At 42.5% G+C, this 21,617-nt stretch overlaps 1 protein-coding gene across 4 annotated transcripts; it reads right to left on the bottom strand.

Annotated features, from left to right (window-relative positions):
- Positions 1-1,519: 1,519 nt before the first annotated feature.
- PRMT1 (protein arginine methyltransferase 1) lies at positions 1,520-19,714 on the bottom strand. 4 transcript variants are annotated; one of them, XM_007435529.4, is made up of 12 exons: positions 19,582-19,692; positions 16,197-16,254; positions 14,949-14,992; positions 10,697-10,798; positions 10,427-10,582; positions 10,013-10,076; positions 9,095-9,237; positions 6,945-7,032; positions 6,618-6,733; positions 5,483-5,633; positions 4,652-4,773; positions 1,520-2,372 (listed from the first exon to the last, which is right to left on the bottom strand). In XM_007435529.4, the coding sequence occupies exons 1-12, from the start codon at positions 19,609-19,611 to the stop codon at positions 2,289-2,291; spliced, it is 1,158 nt and encodes a 385-aa protein (XP_007435591.1). In that variant the 5' UTR covers positions 19,612-19,692; the 3' UTR covers positions 1,520-2,288. The 4 variants fall into 4 exon arrangements, with proteins under 4 accessions (XP_007435591.1, XP_007435592.1, XP_087998890.1 ...); XM_007435530.4 differs by lacking the exon at positions 14,949-14,992 and having other exon boundaries at positions 16,201-16,254; positions 19,582-19,690; XM_088142764.1 differs by lacking the exons at positions 16,197-16,254; positions 19,582-19,692 and adding an exon at positions 16,148-16,196.
- Between the last annotated feature and the right edge of the window lie 1,903 nt (positions 19,715-21,617).

Raw genomic sequence — 21,617 nt, 5'->3', positions numbered from 1 at the left:
AATCTGCATAAAGCAGAAACACAGGCAAGTGAGACTTAAGGAGCACCTTCTAATATGAGCCTTTATTTCAGGAGTGGGTAACTATGAGCTGCATGGTACCTCCAGTCCTAAACTCGAGATTGCCCCCTGCCATTAAATGAACTGAGTTTTCACTTTTACTTCACTAAAAATTTTCATTTTTAAACTAATAAAAACATATGCCTAATTCTGATGTATTGGACACACCAATGCAACTTTAAAACCCATCCTCAAACCAAGAAAAATGTTTTAAAAGGGCTTTCTGGAGGCTTCATTGCCATGCCTTCTGCAACCCTGGACAAATTATTTTAAGAAATATGAATTTGATGGCTGGTGTGGGTCTTCCGGGCTGTGTGGCCGTGTTCTGGAAGTTTTGTTTCCTAACGTTTCGCCAGCATCTGTGACCGGCATCTTCAGAGAGCAGCAGCACAGACAGGAGCAGTTCTCTCTGTGCCCAGAACTGCTCCTGTCTGTGCTCCTGCTCTCTGAAGATGCCAGTCACAGATGCTGGCGAAACATTAGGAAACAAAACTTCCAGAACACGGCCACACAGCCCGGAAGACCCACACCAGCCATAGTATTCCGGCCGTGAAAGCCTTCGACAATACACAAATATGAATTTGTCTGCAGAATCAGTGCTTCTGTTTGTCTCTCCCCCACCCACATCAAAGTACAGCAGAACAGGTTTTGGTTATTCACATACTATGGTAGAATGAAATTTTGGGAACATGAGATTACATAGATATTCCTTTACCCAGTCTTGTAATATTCTTAACTCAAGCAATTAATACAGCAAAAACACTGCATATTCCCTCTTCTGGACTAAATTCCAACTCTTCCTCATCTGCACTTACTGGATGTCAGCATCACCTTTCATCCTAGTTATGCTAACTTTGATTCATCTTGAAACAGAATGTGAAGAATTGGGGTTGATTAATATACTTGAGCTATATGTTGAGGATGATGACAGAGTCCATATTTGTGGTGAATGCAGGAATCGTGTGGGAAAATGCTCCTGGTTTCATAATTCTGATAGAGTGTTTAGGGCTATTCCAGACTTGAAGCAGCCGCCGTGGGCATCGGACACAGCACACAAGTGGCCTGCATTGTGAATGAGCCTTCTTCACCTGTCTGGTTAAGGAGTCTCTGCTGGAGCCACTGCTGAAGATACAGTTGCTCCAGTTAATTTCTATATATGGAAAGGCTGGGGTGCTATCCTGTCCTTCACCTCTTGGGACTGGCTTGTAAGAAATTTTTACAGCTGCATCGGTAACAGGATGGAAGTACTATGTGTCCTTCTAAATACCCCCCTAGTTCAGACTGTTTTGGAGCTCTCCGCCATGCAGCCCAACCCACCATTCTATTCACACATTTTTTTTCTCATACAAACACTGCAGGGAACCAAAAGAAAAAGATTCTCTTCAAGCACCACCCAAAAGTCATTTGATAGGCAGATGCGCACACAATCACATTGTCTTTTTCTATTAAAAGAAGGAGCAACTGGTTTCAACTTCTTTATTTTTCCTCATGAATGTAACCATATAAAAACCATAAGTTATGAAAATCACACTATGTCAGCTTTCCAAGGGCAAGGGATTAAAAAACGCCATCACCCTCCACAGATCTGAACAGGAAATTTAAGAGGGAAAAGTACAAAACCGTCAGTGAAAAAACAACACCCACAAAATGGAGATGCCTTTTTCACCCACACCTCCACATGCCCTCTTGATTTAAAAAACCTGTTGGGATGCCCATCCTGCTGACTGGACGCGAGATTGATGTATGTACCCCCAAAAACCAAGCAGCGTTTGCACTGGAGGTGGTGACAAGGGACTGTGTTACTCTGAAAAATGGGGTGGGAGGAAGAAAAATTTTAGGCAACACAGTTTGGCAGAGAAGACCAACAGTGATTTAACAAAAATAAAAATTCATGATGGAAGCCTGCTGTTGGCACTCAAGCCTCAGAACAAACGGACGGACAAACCACGTGCGTGTCTTCAATTGTGCTAACAGCCTCAGTTCCTGGTAGTTGGGGAAAGGGAAGGCTTTTGAAAACAAGGGGCAATGGGATTTGGGGATGGGGGATCTTGGCTATTTCCCCCTAGCCTCTAATACTGACCCTCTCCTTGCTGGCCCAGAGGTGCAGCTATAGGGAACTACACAATGAAATGAATTAGTGATACGTCAACTGAATAGGATGACAGAGAGGATTTGCTCTGGGTGCAAGGTTTGTTGAAGGAGGAGAAAAAAAACCTGTGGGGACAAAGGGGCTAACGCATCCGATAATCCGTTGAACACGACAGCTCACACAACTGGCCCTTGAAATCCAAATCAATGGTGAAGTCCAAATCTCGCTGCATACAAAAAAAGAAAATGAGTCAAAACTTTTTTTCCCCACACAATGTACTCTACCACACGCAGGAAGCTCAACCTCATCTCCGTTAACAGGGAGGATTTACTTGTCATTATGGTGCTGCAAAAATTGTTAAATCGTCTTTTCAGAATGTTAACGTGCAAGTTGATGTGTTCCTTAACTGCTCCATCTCTACTTCACGTAACCTGGCCACTGGGATAAATGGGACTGAGCTTCAGATCCTTTCATAATAAGTTCTCCACAGCACCTTCTTGTCCCCTGCCCTCGTCAATCTATTTCTTCAAGTGGCGAGAAATGTGACTGCACCAAACATCACATAGGGTAACAGCACTAAATGTTGATGGGCATAAGGAGGCTTTAGAATGGCAATCTCCAGTCAAGAATAAACACTTGTTATATTAAAATCATCTAATTCCCCTAAGAACTTTAGCTTGAACACCTTGCTGGAGCAAAAGTTAGCCCTTGAATGAATACAGTGGTGGGAGCTTCCTGCAGCACATCACCTTAACACATTTAATTTTAAACCTAAACTTTAAATAAAGATTAAAGTACACTGATTAAAACAGCTGAAATTTCACAAGTTTGCCAAATCTGGCAAGACTTTAGGGTTCTCGCATGACATTTCAAGCGAGAAAGCCCCAAATCCCAATTTTATATTAGTTTTGTACAAGATCTTGCAGGTGAGTTTTTAACAAAGAAAAAAACTTTTTTTCAGAACCCTCTTTATATATTCACGAGCTTATGCAAATTTCATCAGTCAAGCCTGAGTCACGACTAAACAATTTTTCTTTTTAAAAAACATAAAAGCTACAGATTAGCTGGCCTTCTCCCACAGGCTAAGTGCAGTCAATGGTGCAGAGGTGAGATGGAAGAGAAGCTGGATAAACAAACAGGTAATAACATTATAATGCTTCTTTATGGTTTAAAAGTAAGAGCCCAATCACACCCCTTAAAAAAAAATCCATCTTATTTAAACTCCCAGCAACCAGGAGCATATAACTGAGAAGGAATGGGGAAATTAGGTTTGGGGGAAGGGCAGCAGCATTTTAAACAGCATATGCATGCACCCTAAGGGGGGAAAAATTCCTTTCAGATCAGCTTTTGGCCTGGATTACAGCAGGAAGCAACTGATTTCCCCAAACTGGCAGCCTCCTAGACCACTTCAATCATAGTGTTGTTGGTAACAGAGCCAAAGCCTAAGGTTAAGACCTGCTATCTCCTTAACAAATGTATTTCATTCATCAGTAACTTTAGTTGAACTCATGCACTGTCCACTCAGGGCATATTTATCAGCTGCTCAGGAGCTAAGAGGATGAATGATAAGCACCTCCTGACTCTCTCAGAAGTAGCATTTCCTCCTCCCTTTCCAAAGCACACCTTGTCTAGCACTGCAGGTCATCCAAGAACATTAGGAACCCAATCCTCCCACTGAAGTGGGAGCTACTAAATCAATTTTTGTTCTTTAAAGCCCAGAACGGTAACAAAGATATGTTCTAAATCTATCGGGTAAAGCAATTCCACAGGAGTGTGTATCTGAAACTGACTTTTCTGCAGGGTGATACCAAAGCATAAATCTGCCACCTAATATAGGGACATATTTCCTGGGCCAAAATATACTCTCCAAAAAGTAGTGAATAGTATCAGGACAAAAACTAAACTCAATTTTATTTCATTAAATCAAACGGTCTCTGGTCCCCTTCTGTCACATTAAAATTATAATTTGGTAACCCCTTACGTAGGAGCCTCTGGAGTTGCACACCCAACTTTCAGAGGCCTCAAGTTATGAACATTTATCCATAGCTGTTATTATGACATAATAGCAATTATAGACAAATGTTCCATTCTGGAACAAAATGTTTTTCTGCTAGTTTGTCCACTCCAGGCATGGATAAATTAATCTAGACTAGCGGAGCGAAAGATCCCTACTTAATAAGAGTAAATGCTTCTTAATCAGAATTCCAGCCAACCGTGCCCTTCGCGAGCAAACCATCTCATCTCTCTCCATCACTGCAGAACCAACTGACACTCAACACTCCATGGCTATCAATATGCTTGGTCCTCACTGGACTGCTTCTGGTTGGCTGTCTTTCTGCCTAGTATGGCCTTTAAAAAAAGAAACATTTATATTTCTGCAAATGTAAGAAACAAAGAAGCTTCTGTGGGCTCCCTTTCTATTTGCCAAGCAAGTTTGCCATTAGAGGAAATGATGTAAGGTTTCCAGAAAAAAACAGCAGGAAAAGGACCACCCTCCTGACTCACATTGTTCTTGGCATTGGGCTTCATGCCAATGGTGCCAAATATCTCTTCTCCTGTCTTCACTGTTAGGTAGTCCTCCATGTAAAAGACTGTCTGTTTCCAGTGGGTGTAGGGAGATTCAGGACCTGAAGGTAATAAGAAGATGAAGCTGAGCAGAGAGGGCAGCCAGGAGGAGAAATTATGTACTCACAATATGACTCCAACCATTAGCTTGACTTTAGTTGACTTCAGACTTTTCCTCCAAAAAAGCTGAAGTTCAATGTATTGTCGAAGGCTTTCACGGCCGGCATACGATGGCTGGTGTGGGTCTTCCGGGCTGTGTGGCCGTGTTCTTGAAGTTTTGTTTCCTAACGTATCACCAGCTGGGCACAGAGAGAACTGCTCCTGTCTGTGCTCCTGCACTCTGAAGATGCCAGTCACAGGTGCTGGCGAAACGTTAGGAAACAAAACTTCAAGAACACGGCCACACAGCCCGGAAAACCCACACCAGCCAAAGTTGAAGTTCCTCTGAATCCCTCAACAATTCTACTTTTCAATCTCCCAATCAGCAAAACCTACAAGAAGGTCTACACTGTGAGGATATCCAAGCTCCTGAAAAAACAGACTAGACAAACCTGCTGCAACTGACTTATCTGCTTGCCACCAATAGCCTAGTCTTTCCAGGAGTGCTGCATTACCATGGATTATAACTAGTGATATTTTAAAACTGAAATTTTCATTGATTTAGCGCTATCCTTCACCATAATATTAACATTTTAGCACCCAAACTCCCCCACACTGAATCAAAGTCCCTTCTTGCCAGATTTCCCAAAGTGAAGCCATGAGTGCCCTTACTGGTAGAGAATCCAGTTCGCTTGTGGCATCGGGTAAATTCTATGTTGAAATAGGCGACCAAGGCATGGATGTAGTCATTGCGTTTCACTTGGAGACAAAAGGGTGATGTGAAGGTGAGGTCCTCCACCTTCACTGTGTAGATGTCTACCTCCTGCCACGCGTGAGGAGGGAAAAGTGAGAAAACAAGACAGACTGAAAAAAGTCAACATCCCTTCATTATCTTAACAAAACAAAATCTATCACTCCTTCCGATAGCAAGCGTCTGCAGACAAGTAGCAATTCTTTTGAGCCAAAACAATAACATCTGAAAGCCAAATATTTGGAGGAATCCTGAGGTGAATTAATATTTAACACAAAAGGTGAGCAGTTTATAAAGTTTTGAAGAGGATGGTGCATCTGTGCAACCCTCACTATGTTCACTGGTAGTCTGCTCTGCTCTGGGCCTTAAGGTGACTATACCAAATCTGATTGTTTTTCCCTTTTTCTCTGGGGAACAGAAGAGAATACTCCCTTACTGCTCTTTAGTACAACACTCCTGCATTTGTTCTTAGTCTCTATATGCCTATTTTTATCATCTTCTCCCAGTTATATGCCAGGACTGTTCTCTCTTGCCTACAAAGTCCCCAAATGGGTCATCTGCATGCACAATCCAGACCAGCAGGTGTCACAAAGAGAAAGCATAGAGATGCACTGCCAGAAAACAAGTGAAGCCAAAAAGACAAAGCTCCTAATGCAGAGGCAGACACCACAACCTTTCCCCTCATCATAACTAAATATCCAGTAAAGTTAAGAAAAAGCTCAAAAGCTGAACAGTAAATCCTCTGGGTTTAGTCTAAATTTCCTCTATATCTCCTCTAAGTTCTGCAAAGTTCTTGGCATGCGGCTCAACTATCCAAGTGACATTCTTTAGGGATAGCTTAATGTCCCCCTTAATCAGGATCCTTGTGATAGATATTGTTCAACCTTTTTTTCCACCGGGCTGACCACTACAACAGAGAAAGGTGATCAATGCTAGAAGCAATATATGACCAGTGAGCACCTAATGTCACTTTAGACAGGGTGCTATCTAATTAATTAATTAATGGCAATTAAGGAAATCAAGGGCAGAAAGAGAAGTTATCCCAGCCCATCATACCTTGATGAGACAGGCATTAGTGACCAACTGCTTTGGGTCCACAACGTCCACCAAGGGCTCTTTGATTGCCACGTCTTTGATGCATGACATGTCAAATCCATATACGTTCTCCCACCCTGCAGTAAGAAACACAGATTTTAGAAGGGGTTCAGATCCTGGAAAGTCTTTGCAATCACATTCACCCACTAAAAATGGGTACAATAAAGAGAAACAGAGAAAATGTTGTTCCCTTAAAGGAGTCCCGACAAATATATTTCCCCCACATGGATGGTTCCTTATATGCTCAAAGGACCTAGCATCCTTTCTGGGAAAGCACTTGACACTTACAGTGGATCTTGTAATCTTTGTACTGCCGATCTTCAATAGCAGTGATGTACAATGTGGCACGGTCTGGAAAAATCAGTCCATCGGGGGTCTGGGATAAAATGGATGGTAAAAGAAAATTAATCAGCCACAAAACAATGACAATCCTTTTCTTCCCAGAGAATCTAATTGCTTGTTTTGAATTACTGGGTGGGGAGGGTGGGGGACACAATATACATGTTAAAATTCATGTTTCTTACAATTATTTATATCCCAACTTTCAGAATAACAATACAGTACTGTAATACCCAAATTGCTTACAAGCAGTATAAACCATTCTAAATAAAAATAAAATATTTTTATTTTCCAATAAAAAAGAGAGAAAGACACTTCTAGGATTCTTCCCATAGTACCACTGGTACTAATGACCCTGTAATGAGGAGGGGTAATTTAGAGAAGTTAACAGAAGTGTTAATTATGAAAAGTGAAAATGAGTAACTGATCAGGTTTCAAATAACATACTGCATATTCTGACTTCAGCACAAATTACGAAAAGCCATATATAATTACTGATACACATGTCAGTAGTTTGAAACCACATTCACACTAATAGTCATTATAGTGCAAAACAGATAATGTTAATTCCCTGAGAACTTGTCATCCTCACAAGTCCTTGAGCTGGGAGTCAGGAATCTGTAGTCCTCTAGGTGTTACTGAAGTGCAATCCCTGTGTCCCTCACTACTGACTCTGCAATTAGAGTCTGCAGGGAGTGGCAATTAGTAACATCTGGCAGGCTACAAATTCCGCAGCTCTGTCCTAGTGTAGTATTGATACTGACATCCATAGAAAAGCACTGAAAGATATCCCTGAACAAGCGACAGTGTCAGAATGAATGTCAAAGTGGGCTACCTTCATAGCTCAAGTTGCTTCAATGGAAGTGGCTTTAAATACTCAATGGGATACTTTTGCTCAGTGAAGAGGAATGTTCCATTTGGCTCATTTTAAGACAGCCTTTACTTTACTTCAAATCAAATTCTGTATTACAGGTCAGCAACCCAGACTGAATAAAACTTATTAAATAAAACTTACAAAGTAGAGCTGCAAGATAGAACTTACAGAGTAAAATAAAGCATATCAGATAAAAAATCTACAGTTGTACTTGCACTATTTTGCTGTCAGCAACATACAGATTTTACAAGCTGTGAAAACAAACTTCGCAACCTTTATTTATGCTTCCCTACTATTTCATTAAGAATGAAATTCTAATTCTGTTTTATATTTTGAGATTAACAGCCAGAGACAGATTCTTCATGAAGCACAAAAGTATCTGGGAGACCCATAAGGAATACCACTTTTGAAAACTGAATACCAGGAAAGGGCATGGTTTTTAACAAGGGCAGAAGAACTTTTTCTGTTAATGGCTACAGTCCCTCAGGGACATATGCCAGCTTAAGAGCAAAAAGTGTTATTATTCTCTCTCCCCTTTCTACCCACAAACTGCTGGGTAACTTCTGCCAGAGGTATAATCATCTCTAAAGGGGTTTTCAAAGCAGATCAAGAGCTGGACAATTCCCCTGCTACTATATATGGTGCACTTTTGTCTTATTTTTAAAGGAATTAGTACTGTACTGTACTGAAAGATTAGATTTAGATACTAGGATGAGTCTAATGAATCTGATTGTAGTCCTGAGACTTTACAAGGACAAGGTCACTCTGAAATATTCTCGTGGCCAAGAGAGTAATAGCTATTATTAGTGGTGTGCAAATCTCTGAATTTGAACCATCCTGAGTTTGAAATGTCCTGTTTTGACCTTGAAATAGCTGCTCTGAGATCAAAACAGCTGTCTAATGTGCAAAATGGACTGCTCCAATCATTCTGGAAGTGTTTTGAGCTGAAAACTTTTCATTTCAAACTAGAAACACTTCCTGGATTATCAGGGCACATAGTTTTGAATACAAAACAGCTGTTTTGCATTCAAAATGGGGTGCTTCAAATTAAAATAAGTTCAAAATCAAAAGTTCTGCACACATCCCACCACTATTCTACTACTACACCTTGTCCTTTTGTCAAGAAGGTGAACATACTGGAATTTTCCATTATCTGGATTTGAAAATAACGTAGGACCACCCCAGACCTAGGAACCACTGGCAGAAATCAAGGACTAGGACTTACCAGCCACTTATCCCGGGCATAGATGACAGTATTGAGCATGGACTCATAGAAGAGGCAGTAGCCCATCCACTCACTGATGATTATGTCAACCTTCTCCACAGGCAACTCCACTTCCTCCACTTTGCCCTTGATGATGGACACCACTTTAGGGGAGGAAAACCACAGAATGTAAAATTATGGTTCAGCACAAAAGAAAGGTGTAAATCAGTTTGGCAAAGATGACTTCCTCATATTATTAGTTCAGTCATGTGATTCTCAGGATCATTGTTACAGAGAAATATTGGAGGAGGGAATGTTATGTTATATATGCTGGTCTGATTGCAAAAGGGAAGGGAATTATATTTCAGTTACACATCACTGGACCTCATTCCAGCAAAAGATGGCCAAAAAGACAGAACAGTGAGTATTGAAAAAAATATTTGAAGAAGTAAAAAGATGCCTAGCAGTATTTAGAGAGGCAGATCCAGCATAAAGGGCACCAAGGGAAACTTCCAGATGTTCAGTAGAGAGGCTGGCATTTTGCTGCAATAGAAAGCAAAGAAAAAAAGATGCAGGACCAGAATTATTTTGAAAGTGAGGACAAGTGCAGGGTTCTAAATAGAAAGGCGGGGGGGGGGGGGCAAAGGAATAAAATAACATTACAGATTCACCTGGAAAATTTTGCTCACAATTAAACTTAAAAGGCAGAAAAATTAGAGGGGAACTTTAGAAACTAAGTAGAGCAAAATGTAGCTGAACACCTAATACTGACCAGAAATACTTGAAAAAAAAAATTAGAGAGATACAAAGATGCTATCAGAAAATGGCAGACACGTTTCATGTATAAACATCTCTTGTAAGACAGGCTCCTTGGATACACAGATAAATGACCCAGAAACTGAGGACAGGAAAGACATTTTTAAACACGAAATTACTTACCATGGTCGAGTTTGTTGGCTTTGACGATTTTGACAGCATAATCAGAGATACTGGAGCATTCAATCTATTAGTTGAGGGCATATCCAAAATGGGGAGCAGGATAGGGGGATAGAGAGAGATGTTTCATAAGCCAGCGCATTATAAGAAGGATATCCTTTTTCTTCCTCAATTAGTAAGAAAAACCATTGGAAATACATGTGATGCAATGGCACTGAAGAATGCCAGGTGTTAGCATAAAATCAAATGGTGTCTCTCTCTCACTTGTCATCCCAAATCTTCGTAAGAAGAACTAAGGCAGATTTGTACAACTTTACCAGCACTAAGTTCAGTACAGACCCAATCCTTTCATCCACTTTGCATCCAACAGGCCCCATCACAAAACAGAGACCAATAGTATATGAGCATCACACTTACCCCAATGACCCGCTTGGCACCAGCCTTGGCTGCAAACATGCAAAGTATTCCTGTGCCACTGCCAACATCAAGGACCACTTTGTCCTTGAAGAGGTGCCGGTTGTGAAACATGGAATTTCTGTAGGTCAGTGTGCGGACCTCATCTTTCAGCATTTCCTGGGATGCAGAGAAAAGGCACATCAAGGAACTTCCCCAAAATCTATTTACACCCCCCAAAACAGACAAGATTGGATCTCTGATTTTCATACCACATCCCACCAATTCTATCACCTCATGGATCCCAAAGTGGGCGTAGGAATCAAAGTAGTAATCCTTGGAAGTCATCTCTTCTGCTGTTGGTTTGCTGCTGCTTTCTGGCTGGGTGCACGAGACCTGGTGAAAATATAGAGAGGCCCAAGTCATCCCAGGACCCCCTAATATAACTTACAATTTCCCCACTGCTATGAAAAAAAGTTCTATATTTTTAGTTAAATATTTAAAGTTGTAAAGCTTAGCTATTAATTTATTAATATCAATTAATGTTTTATATAAGGCCTGCTTAGATAGATTTTAAAAATATTGATACAACAATGTGCTTTCTTAGCAGACAATCTGTCCTGTGTGCAAGAGGCAAAACACAACATCTTTTTAGAAGAGTCAAAGTACATGTGCTTTATAAAAGAAAATATGCTGCTTCTTTTAGAACTATGGCTTTTTACTCATATGCAAATTCATGCAACTATCAATTAGATGATGGCCATAAAGAAAAAGGAGTATTAGTACCTCAACTAGTAGAAATTCACACTCATATCACACTCTCACAAAATATTTTCAGTTTCTGAAGGTTAATTCAATGGTTTGGGTTTCTTTTATTTCATCAAGGGAAAACCAGAGCTCCAATGTTCTTTAGAAAATCTGTTGCTGATACTTTCCTTCTGAACTTGTCACAGTACATCTTTTTAGCAGACTGATGTTAAACAGTCTATAGATGTTGTAACAATTCCCTCTTTCCAGTAAGCCAAATGTGTATTAACTCACTCTGTCTGTATCCTAAAGGAGGGAAGGAATTTGCTTGGTGGAGATAATTAACACATTGCAGCAGTGTTTCTCAACCTTGGCAACTTTAAGATATGTGGACTTCAACTCCCAGAATTCCCTAGCCAGCAATGCTCACTGGGGAATTCTGGGAGTTGAAGTCCATACGCCTTAAAGTTGCCAAGGTTGAGAAACACTGCATTGGAGAGATACAGGTTGGGGTGGGTTCTTGCAGAATCACAGACTGACAATGCAAAGGTCTAAGTCGGACTCCTGTGAAGAGGGTGATGGATGACACTGCAGTTACAATGAGAATTGTAACAGGCAATTTGGAGGTTAAGAAAAAGCACATGTATCTCTTAAATGTCGAATGAGGTGGTGGTGGTGGTCTCAAGATGCTATTCTATACTTACTGATTTTAGGGAACATTTTCTGTGTCTGCACTGGGCCTAATTCTCATGTTTGATTTTGTTCATTCATGATCTACTAAGTAGTAAAGTCTGTTCTGACTAGTGGTAGCTTTTTAGGCAAAATCCCGAACCCAAGACCAGCTATCCAAAATCCCATATCAAGAGATTACATATAATTGAAATTCTTGGACTTTCCACCCCCCCCCCCCGTTTTGCAGGGTTGTGGTTAGTGGAATTCACAAAGAAAATGAGAGGTTAATCCTAAAAACCCTAAAAAATTGGACTGATTTTCCAGTCTGAGGGAATTTTAAGAAGTGAAATGGATGCCTTTAGCAAACCAAGTTTAAGTTGCTGAACAGACTTAAAGTTTTTATCTCCATCTGATTAAAGATTCCTTACTCAACATAGAAAAGCTGAAGAACAGAGAAAGCAAGAAAAAAATATAGCATAGGCCTAAGTAAGACAGGCCACAAATCACTGAATAGGACTCATTTTCACAAGCTGCATTTCCAAGCACGTGCATCTTAAAACAGGCTGTAGGGTTGAGGTGGAATTTGAGCCTCCCTGAGAACAAACTTCTGGAAAAAAAAGGCTGCATCATGGACTTGGATTAATGCCTTTCACCTATTAGTTAAGACTTCAGTGCTAGACTATTGCAACATACTTTAACTACTCCCAGTGTTGAGTGACTGGAAGCTATAGCTGGTGTAGAGAGCAGATGGCTGATTTCAAGGAAGTAGATCATCAAGTAGACATTGCACTAACAGAGATGTCAACACTCAAAATGGAAGGTGTGACTGAATGATCAAAGCCATGCCCCTTTTAATATGAATTGCAAGCATTTCTCTCTCTATCTCTTATACAGGTAGTCCTTGACTTATGACTATTCATTTAACAATTGTTCAAAGTTATGACGGCAGTGGAAAAAAGTGACTTGCAGCCAGTCCTCACACTTACGACCATCGCAGCGTCCCCGCTGTCACATGATCAAAATTTGGGCACTTGGCAACCAGCATGTATTTATGATGGTTGCAGCATCCCAGGGTCATGTGATCACCATTTGCGACCTTCCCAGTGGGCTTCCGACAAGCAAAGTCAATGGGGGAAGCCCTTAATGACCGTGGCAAAAAGTCCTAAAATCAGGTGTGTCTCACTTAACGGCTGCATCATTTAGCAACAGACGTTCTAGACCCAATTATGGTCGTAAGTCAAGGACTACCTGTATACACACAGTAAAAAGGGGCAGGGCTTTAATTGCCCCAGACATGTCCATGATTTTCACACTGTTGATGCTCCCTCCACCCCCACCACCAGAGTGGCCCTGTGTATCAGTGTTCCTCTGTCAATGCAGACCCTCTCATTTTGCTGGCAAACCACTTAAAAGCCATCTATGAAATCACATTGAGTCCTAACTGGAATTTCCTGATTTAGAGTTCAGTCCTTACTCGTCTTTTCCAACTTGGTGCCTTCCAGATATATCTGTTTACAGCTCCCAACATTTCTATCTAACACGAGCAATAGGAGAGTTGCAATCCAACAAATTTTGAGGGTGCACAACTGGGGAAAGCAAGACAAGCTATTCTATATCATTCAGTCAAAAGATCCCATCTGAAACAAAATCCAGTCATCTAATGCCCACTCCAAATAGCTGTGGCTCTTAAATTATTCCTGCCGAGATAGTACTTTTCTCACTATCAGAACCCTAAATGGTGAGTCTGTTTTTTCTCTGTATCTAGAAAGGTTTCCTGAAATCCACAAATCTCTGACAAACAGATGGCCTACAAACAATTCCTCCCATCTTTTCTCTTGTTACCTGTTCCCTGCCCTGGCCGCAATATTCCACACTGAGGTTGTCCCATTCTGTATAAACAGTATTTCAGAATACAAAGTCACACTGTCTGGCAGAGTGATACAAAAAGCCCAGCTGATTTAAACCATATTATAAATAATCCTATAAATGTTACTAGACTGCTGGGTGCTAGCAAAACAATTATAGAGAGCAGCATTCCTATGCTAAGGGGTAGATGACAGAAAATAGCTCCATCCTTCTACAACTAGCTTGCTCAATCACCTGCATGGTATTCTGGAGCACACATGATTACCAGGATACAGTGCCTTATAATTGATGGGGGACTGAGCCAAGTTATATGAAGTCCTTGGCTGATCTCAGAAAGCTAATCAGAATCAGGTTTATTTAATAGTTGGATGGGATGTATCCAGAAAATCCTGCAGGCGCAGCTGGGAAGTAAAAAAATACTTTTGCAGAAGACAATGGCAAACCATGTCCATATTGTTGCCAAGACTTCTACACAGGTTCTCTGTGTACAGTAATCTCCAAGAGTTGAGTTCAACTCAAAAGGGACTTTAGCTCTATATTAAATCCTAGTAAGCCATAAGTGTACAATGTTTCTCTCACCCAGGCTGCTCGAACACATCTGGAGGGCACCAGATTGGAGAATTCTATTTTCAAGGTTAAATCCTTAAAGAAGCCAGATTGTTCCCATATTTGCAAAGCTTTAGGCAAGCTACAGAGATCCCCACATTTAGGTTGCTTTTAATGGCCACTAAGTTTTATCCTGCTCTTTTGATGTTTTAAAATAGGTTATTCTGTTCTTAATTGAGTTTTTTTTTAAGTTGATATGGCCTTGGGCAAAAAGGGGATTTATAAGTATTATAATAACAGAAAACAGGCAAGCTTCAAATGCATCTGAACAAGCAGGCAATAGTTCACTAAAACTTATGTCACAACAAATCTGTTACCCCCATTCACCCTTAAAAGTTGTCACAAGACCTCAGCTATATGGATTCTTTACCCACAAAAGAGGAGAAAAACAGAGTTAAAGATCAAGTCTGTGCATTTGACTAGTCAGACACTGAACAGACTGAAGTTCTAATTGAAGTGCACCAGCTCCATTTGGTGGAAGAGAAATTACTGGCTGTGGCAGAAATGGGTAAAAATTTGCCATTTCAACCTTCTTAGTATCACCATATCTAGGGGATCAGCTCTTTGCCCTTCCACCCCAATGCTCTCAGGACAATTGTCTCATATTCCCACAATGCACAGGGAAGGTTGGCAGGCGTTATTGTTAATGGCCTACCTCCTGAGCTGCTCTACCCCCTGAATATCCCCAGGACTGGGGAGCTGCAATAAAAGTTAAGGAAACAATGACCAAGTGCTTCCAATGCAACCAAAGCCCTGGCTCAGAGCTCTCCAGGTCTGCCCCACAAAGTGTCCCCAACATGTCAATGTCTTGCAGTTAGAATTTTGTTTAAATTGACTGACATGACAGAAGGAGGGGGGGAAAAAAACCTGAGATACAAACTCTTCGCTCATATATCAACCAGAAAATAAGTTTGATTTTTTTAAAAGGTGCAATCCAAGACAAATATAATTTGATCCCCATTATAATAATTTGCAGGTCTGAGATAAATGCTAGAACTTGAAGAATGGATGTTGAGGAATAGATGCTCATAAAACACCATGGAGTAACAGCTGTGCAGCATATTGGAAGTAGCAGCTATGTACAAATCAAGCAGTTGGGCTAAGTACAATAATTCTGTTCTGTTCCTCCACCTAACATCCAAAGCCTCAAATCCAACCCCCAAACTTTCTCCCCTTCCAAAATATGAAGAAATACCTACACATTTTCCATCCCCCCCAAAAACAGTAGGAAATGTTTTCCACCTCCAAAAAAAGGCCTAAGATGTTATAGTAAAATACTCTATTGTTTTATTTGCAGCTTTATCAATGGGTCAAAAGAGCATAGGCTCTAGTCAGTTTTCACAAGGACATAAATAAAAATCTACATCAACAGCAGGGTGAACAATTTGAAATAAATCACCATGACCTGGCTCCATGTTTTCAACCAGTATGGTTTAAGAATATCCATTGCACAAAAAAAAGTATGGTCACGAACCCCATTCTTTTTTCATACTGCACTGTTTAGCCACTCAGACTAAACAGGCACTGTATCACAGGATTAACTGAAGGATATGGTCTAAAAGATGCATATAGAAGCAAGACAGAAGAAACAGGAATATAAACTGATTCTGTGAAGAAGGGGGCAAAGAACCAGAAAGTAAGTATATTTACATTTAGAGCTTATGGGAAATGGTGTTAAGTTAGTCCTAGCAAGTTTGGAGAAGGGCAGTATATCTAAGCAAGAGCTACAAAAGCAAGGGGATAACTACAGATGCAATTTTAGCAAAAGACAGATGCAAGGGGGACTAATGGATGATGCATCACCAAGCCAGCTACACAACAAGAAAAGATTTGGCCTGGGCTAATGTGCCTCACCACACCCAGGGCTGAGCACTAGCCTAGTGTTCATGAACTCAAAGGATATTTACATCTTCTAGCGGAGTCTGCAGGCTCATCCCATTAGCCAGCGTGGTTACAAAATTCTAGGAGAGAGAGAGTAACAAGGGAAAGAAGGTCAATTCGGAGCTCAACGGGAACTGATCCGGAGCCTGGATCATTTTAACAATTAAGGTTCGGAGAGGGGGTGAGGCAAAAAAGATGACAAAGGTTGACCAACAAACAGGAAGTAATTTTGGGATGTGTCTCTGTGTGAGGGGTTAATGGTAGTTTCTCCTATGCTTGCCACTAGTGTCCAGAAAGATCCATTTTCCTTCCAGAGCTTGAAACCAGCATTTAGGATTGCAATAATTCACCCAGAGTCACATGTGTGAGATTGGCGGCTACATAAATTGAATAAATAAATAAGAGGGCTGGCAAATGCAAGATCAAAGAGATAGTCTTGAGTAGTATGTCCTCTATGGTAAAAATAGGCTGGCACCCTTCCTCCTGCAAATAATATATGCACCTTCTATGCAACCATATCGCCAAACAGAACTACAGCACACAGAGCAAGGTTGCCTCTAGTCACAAAGAGGCCTCTTATGGGATTATCACAATCCCATGCCAGGAATAGAAAAAAAAAAGTCATCTGAAATGCCAGCAGAGTTGCTATGCCAGATATCAAGGTCTCGGTTATACACCTACCCAATGACAGCTCTCTCTACCACCTACTTCACTTCAATATGTTCAGATACAGCATTTCCAAGAAGAGATGGTAAGCACAACCATGCTGGAAGTAGCTACTTAAACATTCCGGAGGTGAAACAGAATGCAAAAGTTGCATGGGTTATTTAAAATGTGCATGGGAGACATCCATCAGGTGATGGGGGCTCCTCATGCTACATTTCTCCCTCAGACCACTTTGTTCCCCACATCCTTAGTACTCTGCCATTTGGATTCACTACATCTATAAAGTAATTATTTTCAAAATACCCTTATGTTTTGATAAATTTTAGCTGACAGGTATGCAGCAGCTATACCAAAAGATGCCAGTGCTAGCCCAGTTCTAAGAGGGCAAAGCTGTAGGATCTCTTTTTGTACTCTACTATAAGTTACCTGTGCTACTACTGGCTTAGGCAAACCTGAAAGCCTTGGCGCACCAGCCCACCCCATTGCACCCCTCATTGCGCCATCATCATTACATGCTCCCTAGCTGCAACTGCCCTTGGATGTGGTTGAAGGACATTTGTTAAGGTAAGTGATTATCTACTGAAGTGATAACCTTCTTTAAATTGAATGAATTCAAAGGGAAGCTGGAGAATCACTTATTAGGATAATTTTAATATTATCCTATCCAATCAGTTGATTCCTATATCAAACAAGGGGTTGAATTCAATGGCCTAAATAAACTTTCCTGAACTAATTAACTTCCAACGTACTCATCAATAAGCAATATATGGTAAATGCACAGGTCAAGGAAGTCTGGCCTAAATGGATCATTCCATTTCTATGCTTCTATTAGCCAAAAACTGAAGGGCAAGTGGATTTGGGGAACATCTAAAATGGTGTGAGCTGGAAGATGGCAGCAAGCATACCTTCCCCACAGCCAACTATTGGGCCCTGTCATTCCCATTCTAGGAAGGAAACTTGGCAATGGAAAAGGATTCCCATGGGTGTTTCTTTGACCATGTGAACATTGCAAGTGAAATAGCAGGAGATACTTCAATTTCTTGCTTAGCTGTACAGTACATAATTTTTTTTCCTCCCATTCTTCTTCATACTCTGCCAATTTAAATAATTCATCCACTCCCCAATATCTTTTTTCAAAATTTCCAGCTCCCTGAAGCCTACATATTGTAACCTCTGATATCCAACCCTACTCAATTTAGTTCTGACTCAACCTGAGCTTTATTTTACACAAATCTCACCCCAGCATTATCTAAGCTTTCTCTGAAGACTCAGCATCTTATCTTTCCTCAAATGATTTCTTATACAAATCACAGAATGTCAAAGCAATGTAATGTTGCCCATTTCACTTGTGAGACTTAGATAGTCTCAGAAATGTCCTCCTATCCACAGTAAACCCACCATAAAGTGATAGGCTACCACAAGGTGTAAGAACCCTCTTAGCATAAGGGAACAATGAGCCAGAAGGCAATAACTCACCACAAGGCATCAGAGCCCCCTTAGGACAATGAGCACAATGGGTCTGTCAAAGTAAAGAGCAACCACCCTGAGGGAATCAGTGGCATTAAGGCCCACAGCTTCCTTTCAGACAGAGGACCAGGCAAAAAGAAGAGGGGGGGAACCAGTTCAGAAGATCTATGGTGGAAACTGGCACCTTCTTATTTCTACAGGCAAAGAATTAGGGGGTTCACTGGGAGAAAGATTCGGGGAGAAAACATGGGACGGGGGGATTGGTCTGTGGGTTGATTCTGTATTTCCATGAGTGGGAAGGATCCAGTAATCCGTAATATCCAATATTGCGAGAACCAGCGGGGCTGGCCAAAGAAGGAAACGCAAAGGCGCCAAGGAGGCACCGGGACAGCCGTCGAAAAAGCCGAAGCGTCCGCGAACAAAGAGTTCGCCACCTGCGGCAGCGTCGGGGTGTTTTCTGGAGGAAGGAACCGCAACTTAGGGGGCTGCTGCACCTAATGGTGTCCCTCGCCCGCGGGAAATGCTAACCATCCGGGGAGCAGAAACCTCACGCGGCCCTGCCTAACAAGGAGGACCCGCGGCGGGAGGGCTTTGGAGGCCGGCGCAGAGCTCCGAGGCTGGCGGGGGCGGAGCTCCAGGGGCCTCCCCCGGGCCACGGGGGGCGGGGCCCCATGGGGCAGGCGTGCCATGCGGCTCCCATGAGGAAAGAAACCGCGTTACAGGGGGAAAAGGGGCGCCGGGCTTTCCGCCGAAGCGGGTTGAAGCGTCGGAAGGGGAGCCTCAGAGGTCCTATCAGAGTTGGAAAGGCCGATCCTTTCCCGCCTAACCTATCCAGGAGCAGCCCCACACACGTATCTCCGGGGTGGGGGAGCGCCGTTCTCGCTGACCCACCTCCTATGTGGGGCCGGTCTGGGAGGGGGGGAGGCGGCGGCGAAAAAATGGACTGCTATGGGGAGAGGAAGGGCGGGGATGGCATTTATGGGGCCGCCAAAGGCGAGACAGAGGGGGAAGGCAGCCGAGGGGCAGACGGAAAGGGCTCGGTCACTTGTGCAGCGGAGGACAGACGCTCCCCAGAGGCCCCGTCAAGTCTGGGGGGCTGTCACCGGGAGGGGGGCTTCGGAGGGGTCTCAGTTGAGGAATCCCTCCCATTCCTACGGCGCGCCGAGGGTCTGGGAGAGATTCAGTGGGTTAAGGCTTAGGGGCCCTGGGGGGGGCCGGGGGCAGCCTCTGTCTCCCCCCTTCTTTCTCTTCCCCGCACCCCCCCACTCCCTCACCTCCATGATGCAGTTTGCAGCCTCCGCCATCTTGCGAATGAGACAGAAAAAGAGAACCACTGGCCGGACTCCCCCAGCCTCGTTCAGTCGAGGGGAGGGGACTGGGCGTCCCATTGGGCGGTCTCGCCGTCACTCAAAAGGGAAGGGAAAAAAAGAGGGCAGCCCCGCCTCCCAGGTTTTCATTGGCCGGTGGGACCTCCCTCCGTCGGGAAGGGAAAGGGCCCTCCCGCACGCCATTTCAAACCGTATTGGGCACATTCGGAGGGAGGGCTCGGCGCACGCGGACACCGACTGCTCTTTGCGGTCAATTAGCCGAAGGTGGGGAGTGTTGGGGAACGCCTCCTCGTCATGATCGTGAAGCGCCATTGGCGGAGGTAGGGAAACCTTTCACCAATAAGGATCAGAGGCGGTTTCTCGGATAATTTGTTGGGGGACATAGATGTCAATCACAAGAAGGTGTCCGGAGAGGGCCTGTGGTGTCTTAACTCCTAAGAGGCGGGAAGAAGCAGCGCATTGATTTTCCGAAGTGGCTGTCAAAGAAGAGCGTTCGCGTTCAAACCTCATGTTGCAACCTGTTTCGCCGTGAGGGAAGTACAGTATGACAAAGGACGGGAAGGAGGAGGCGCCATTTATTCTGAAGGAGAAAGAGCAGTGGCGAAAACCGGAAACTCTCAGTCTCCATAATTATTGAAAGATATTCTCCTTGCAAGCCCCTTCAAAGGCGAATATGCCCATCCTAAAACTACGGCAAACACGGTTGGCTGACGAAGTGCCAGCCAACAGCAAAACGCCACTTAATTTTAAACCTTTTTTTTTTGGGTCTTGGGGGTCCTTTGCGAATTAACCATCTTTTATAATATCCTTCATTCTCTTTTTAACGACATGTTTGCCGATTTTAGATATGCCATTGGTAGAAAATCAAATGCAGCAGGAGCAGATATTAGCACAGCAACTCAGTGATTTGGATTATTAATCATCCACGTTCTACTGAGAAGACCGAAGCGTCATTCAGAAGCGAGCAGCTGGCCTTTTTGCTCATAGGTAAAGGTAATTGGTTGAAATTAGGATCAATTAATAAATCAACAATTGTCATTGGCTGTTCTTGTGATCATTCATGGAACGCAAACATTCTCCACCAACGAATGAACGCTTCCTGGAAAATAGGGGGCGGGACCTCCGAATTCTCTCGTGGAAGCTGGTTGGTAGAGCCTTGGTTCTTTCCTATTGGTCCGACGTGAGGCCATTGACAAATATGTGCTGGACGAAGCTGGGAAAACGCGCGTGTGCTGGTGTACGTGCTGGATGGCTTCACGCTCACTGCGGCGGAAGTTTAAAAAAAAAAAACAAGCTCTGCTAACCGGAGTCTCTTATTTAGTACAATGAGTAGAATAATTTATTGCCAAGAAGAGGAAAGTCTTGAACAAATGCTCAAGACGGTGATGAATTCTCTGCAACCCGAAACTGGACAGTGATTGTGGGAAGCACAAAGTGTTTTAAACACCATCACGATGCCTCTTATAAGAAGAGATCGTACCAAGAGACACCAGATTCCAATGTGCTAAATAGGAGAAACTGGAATTACGCTCCATCACATTCCCTCCTCTTGTTTTTCTATTTTGATTTATAATCCTGCGTTATTGAAAATGTTCAGCCCGGTCTTGAATCAATCTCTCTTAGCCTAGCTTACCACATACGAATTTTGGTAGGATGAAATGGTGGGAGGGAACTGGGGAATTCTTGATTCAGCCTTTCCTGGTGTGTTGTCATCTAGGTAAGTCAGATTTCATCATAGTTTCCAACCACACTAGCTTTGAATTGTGGGAGTTAAAGTCCAACGGATCTTGAGCTCACGATTACGGGGGAAGTTGGCTTGGTCCTTTTGAAGGCTGAAGATGTAAATGAAAAAAGTAATAAAATATAAATCTCATGCAACTAAACCTCTTTTATATTATAAATTCTCTTGAGTTCTATCGTGCATAAATCTCCATGCATAGGTCCGCAGCCTTTATGCTCCGTGTAAGTGAGCTATTTGGGGT

Source organism: Python bivittatus, unplaced genomic scaffold, assembly GCF_059951505.1.
Source record: "Python bivittatus isolate LINGU-HERP-01145 unplaced genomic scaffold, Pbiv_v1 ctg000440_np1212, whole genome shotgun sequence".
Taxonomy (NCBI): domain Eukaryota; kingdom Metazoa; phylum Chordata; class Lepidosauria; order Squamata; family Pythonidae; genus Python; species Python bivittatus.
This window is presented reverse-complemented; position numbering and strand designations above follow the sequence as displayed.

Coding starts and splice junctions, on each gene's coding strand:
- PRMT1 (XM_007435529.4), bottom strand. CDS start 19,611: ATGGCGGAGGCTGCAAACTGCATCATGGAG. Junction 16,255..19,581: donor CTGCAAACTGCATCATGGAG/GTGAGGGAGTGG, acceptor TCTCTCTCCTAG/AATTTTGTAACCACGCTGGC. Junction 6,734..6,944: donor CAAAGATTACAAGATCCACT/GTAAGTGTCAAG, acceptor TTCTTACTGCAG/GGTGGGAGAACGTATATGGA.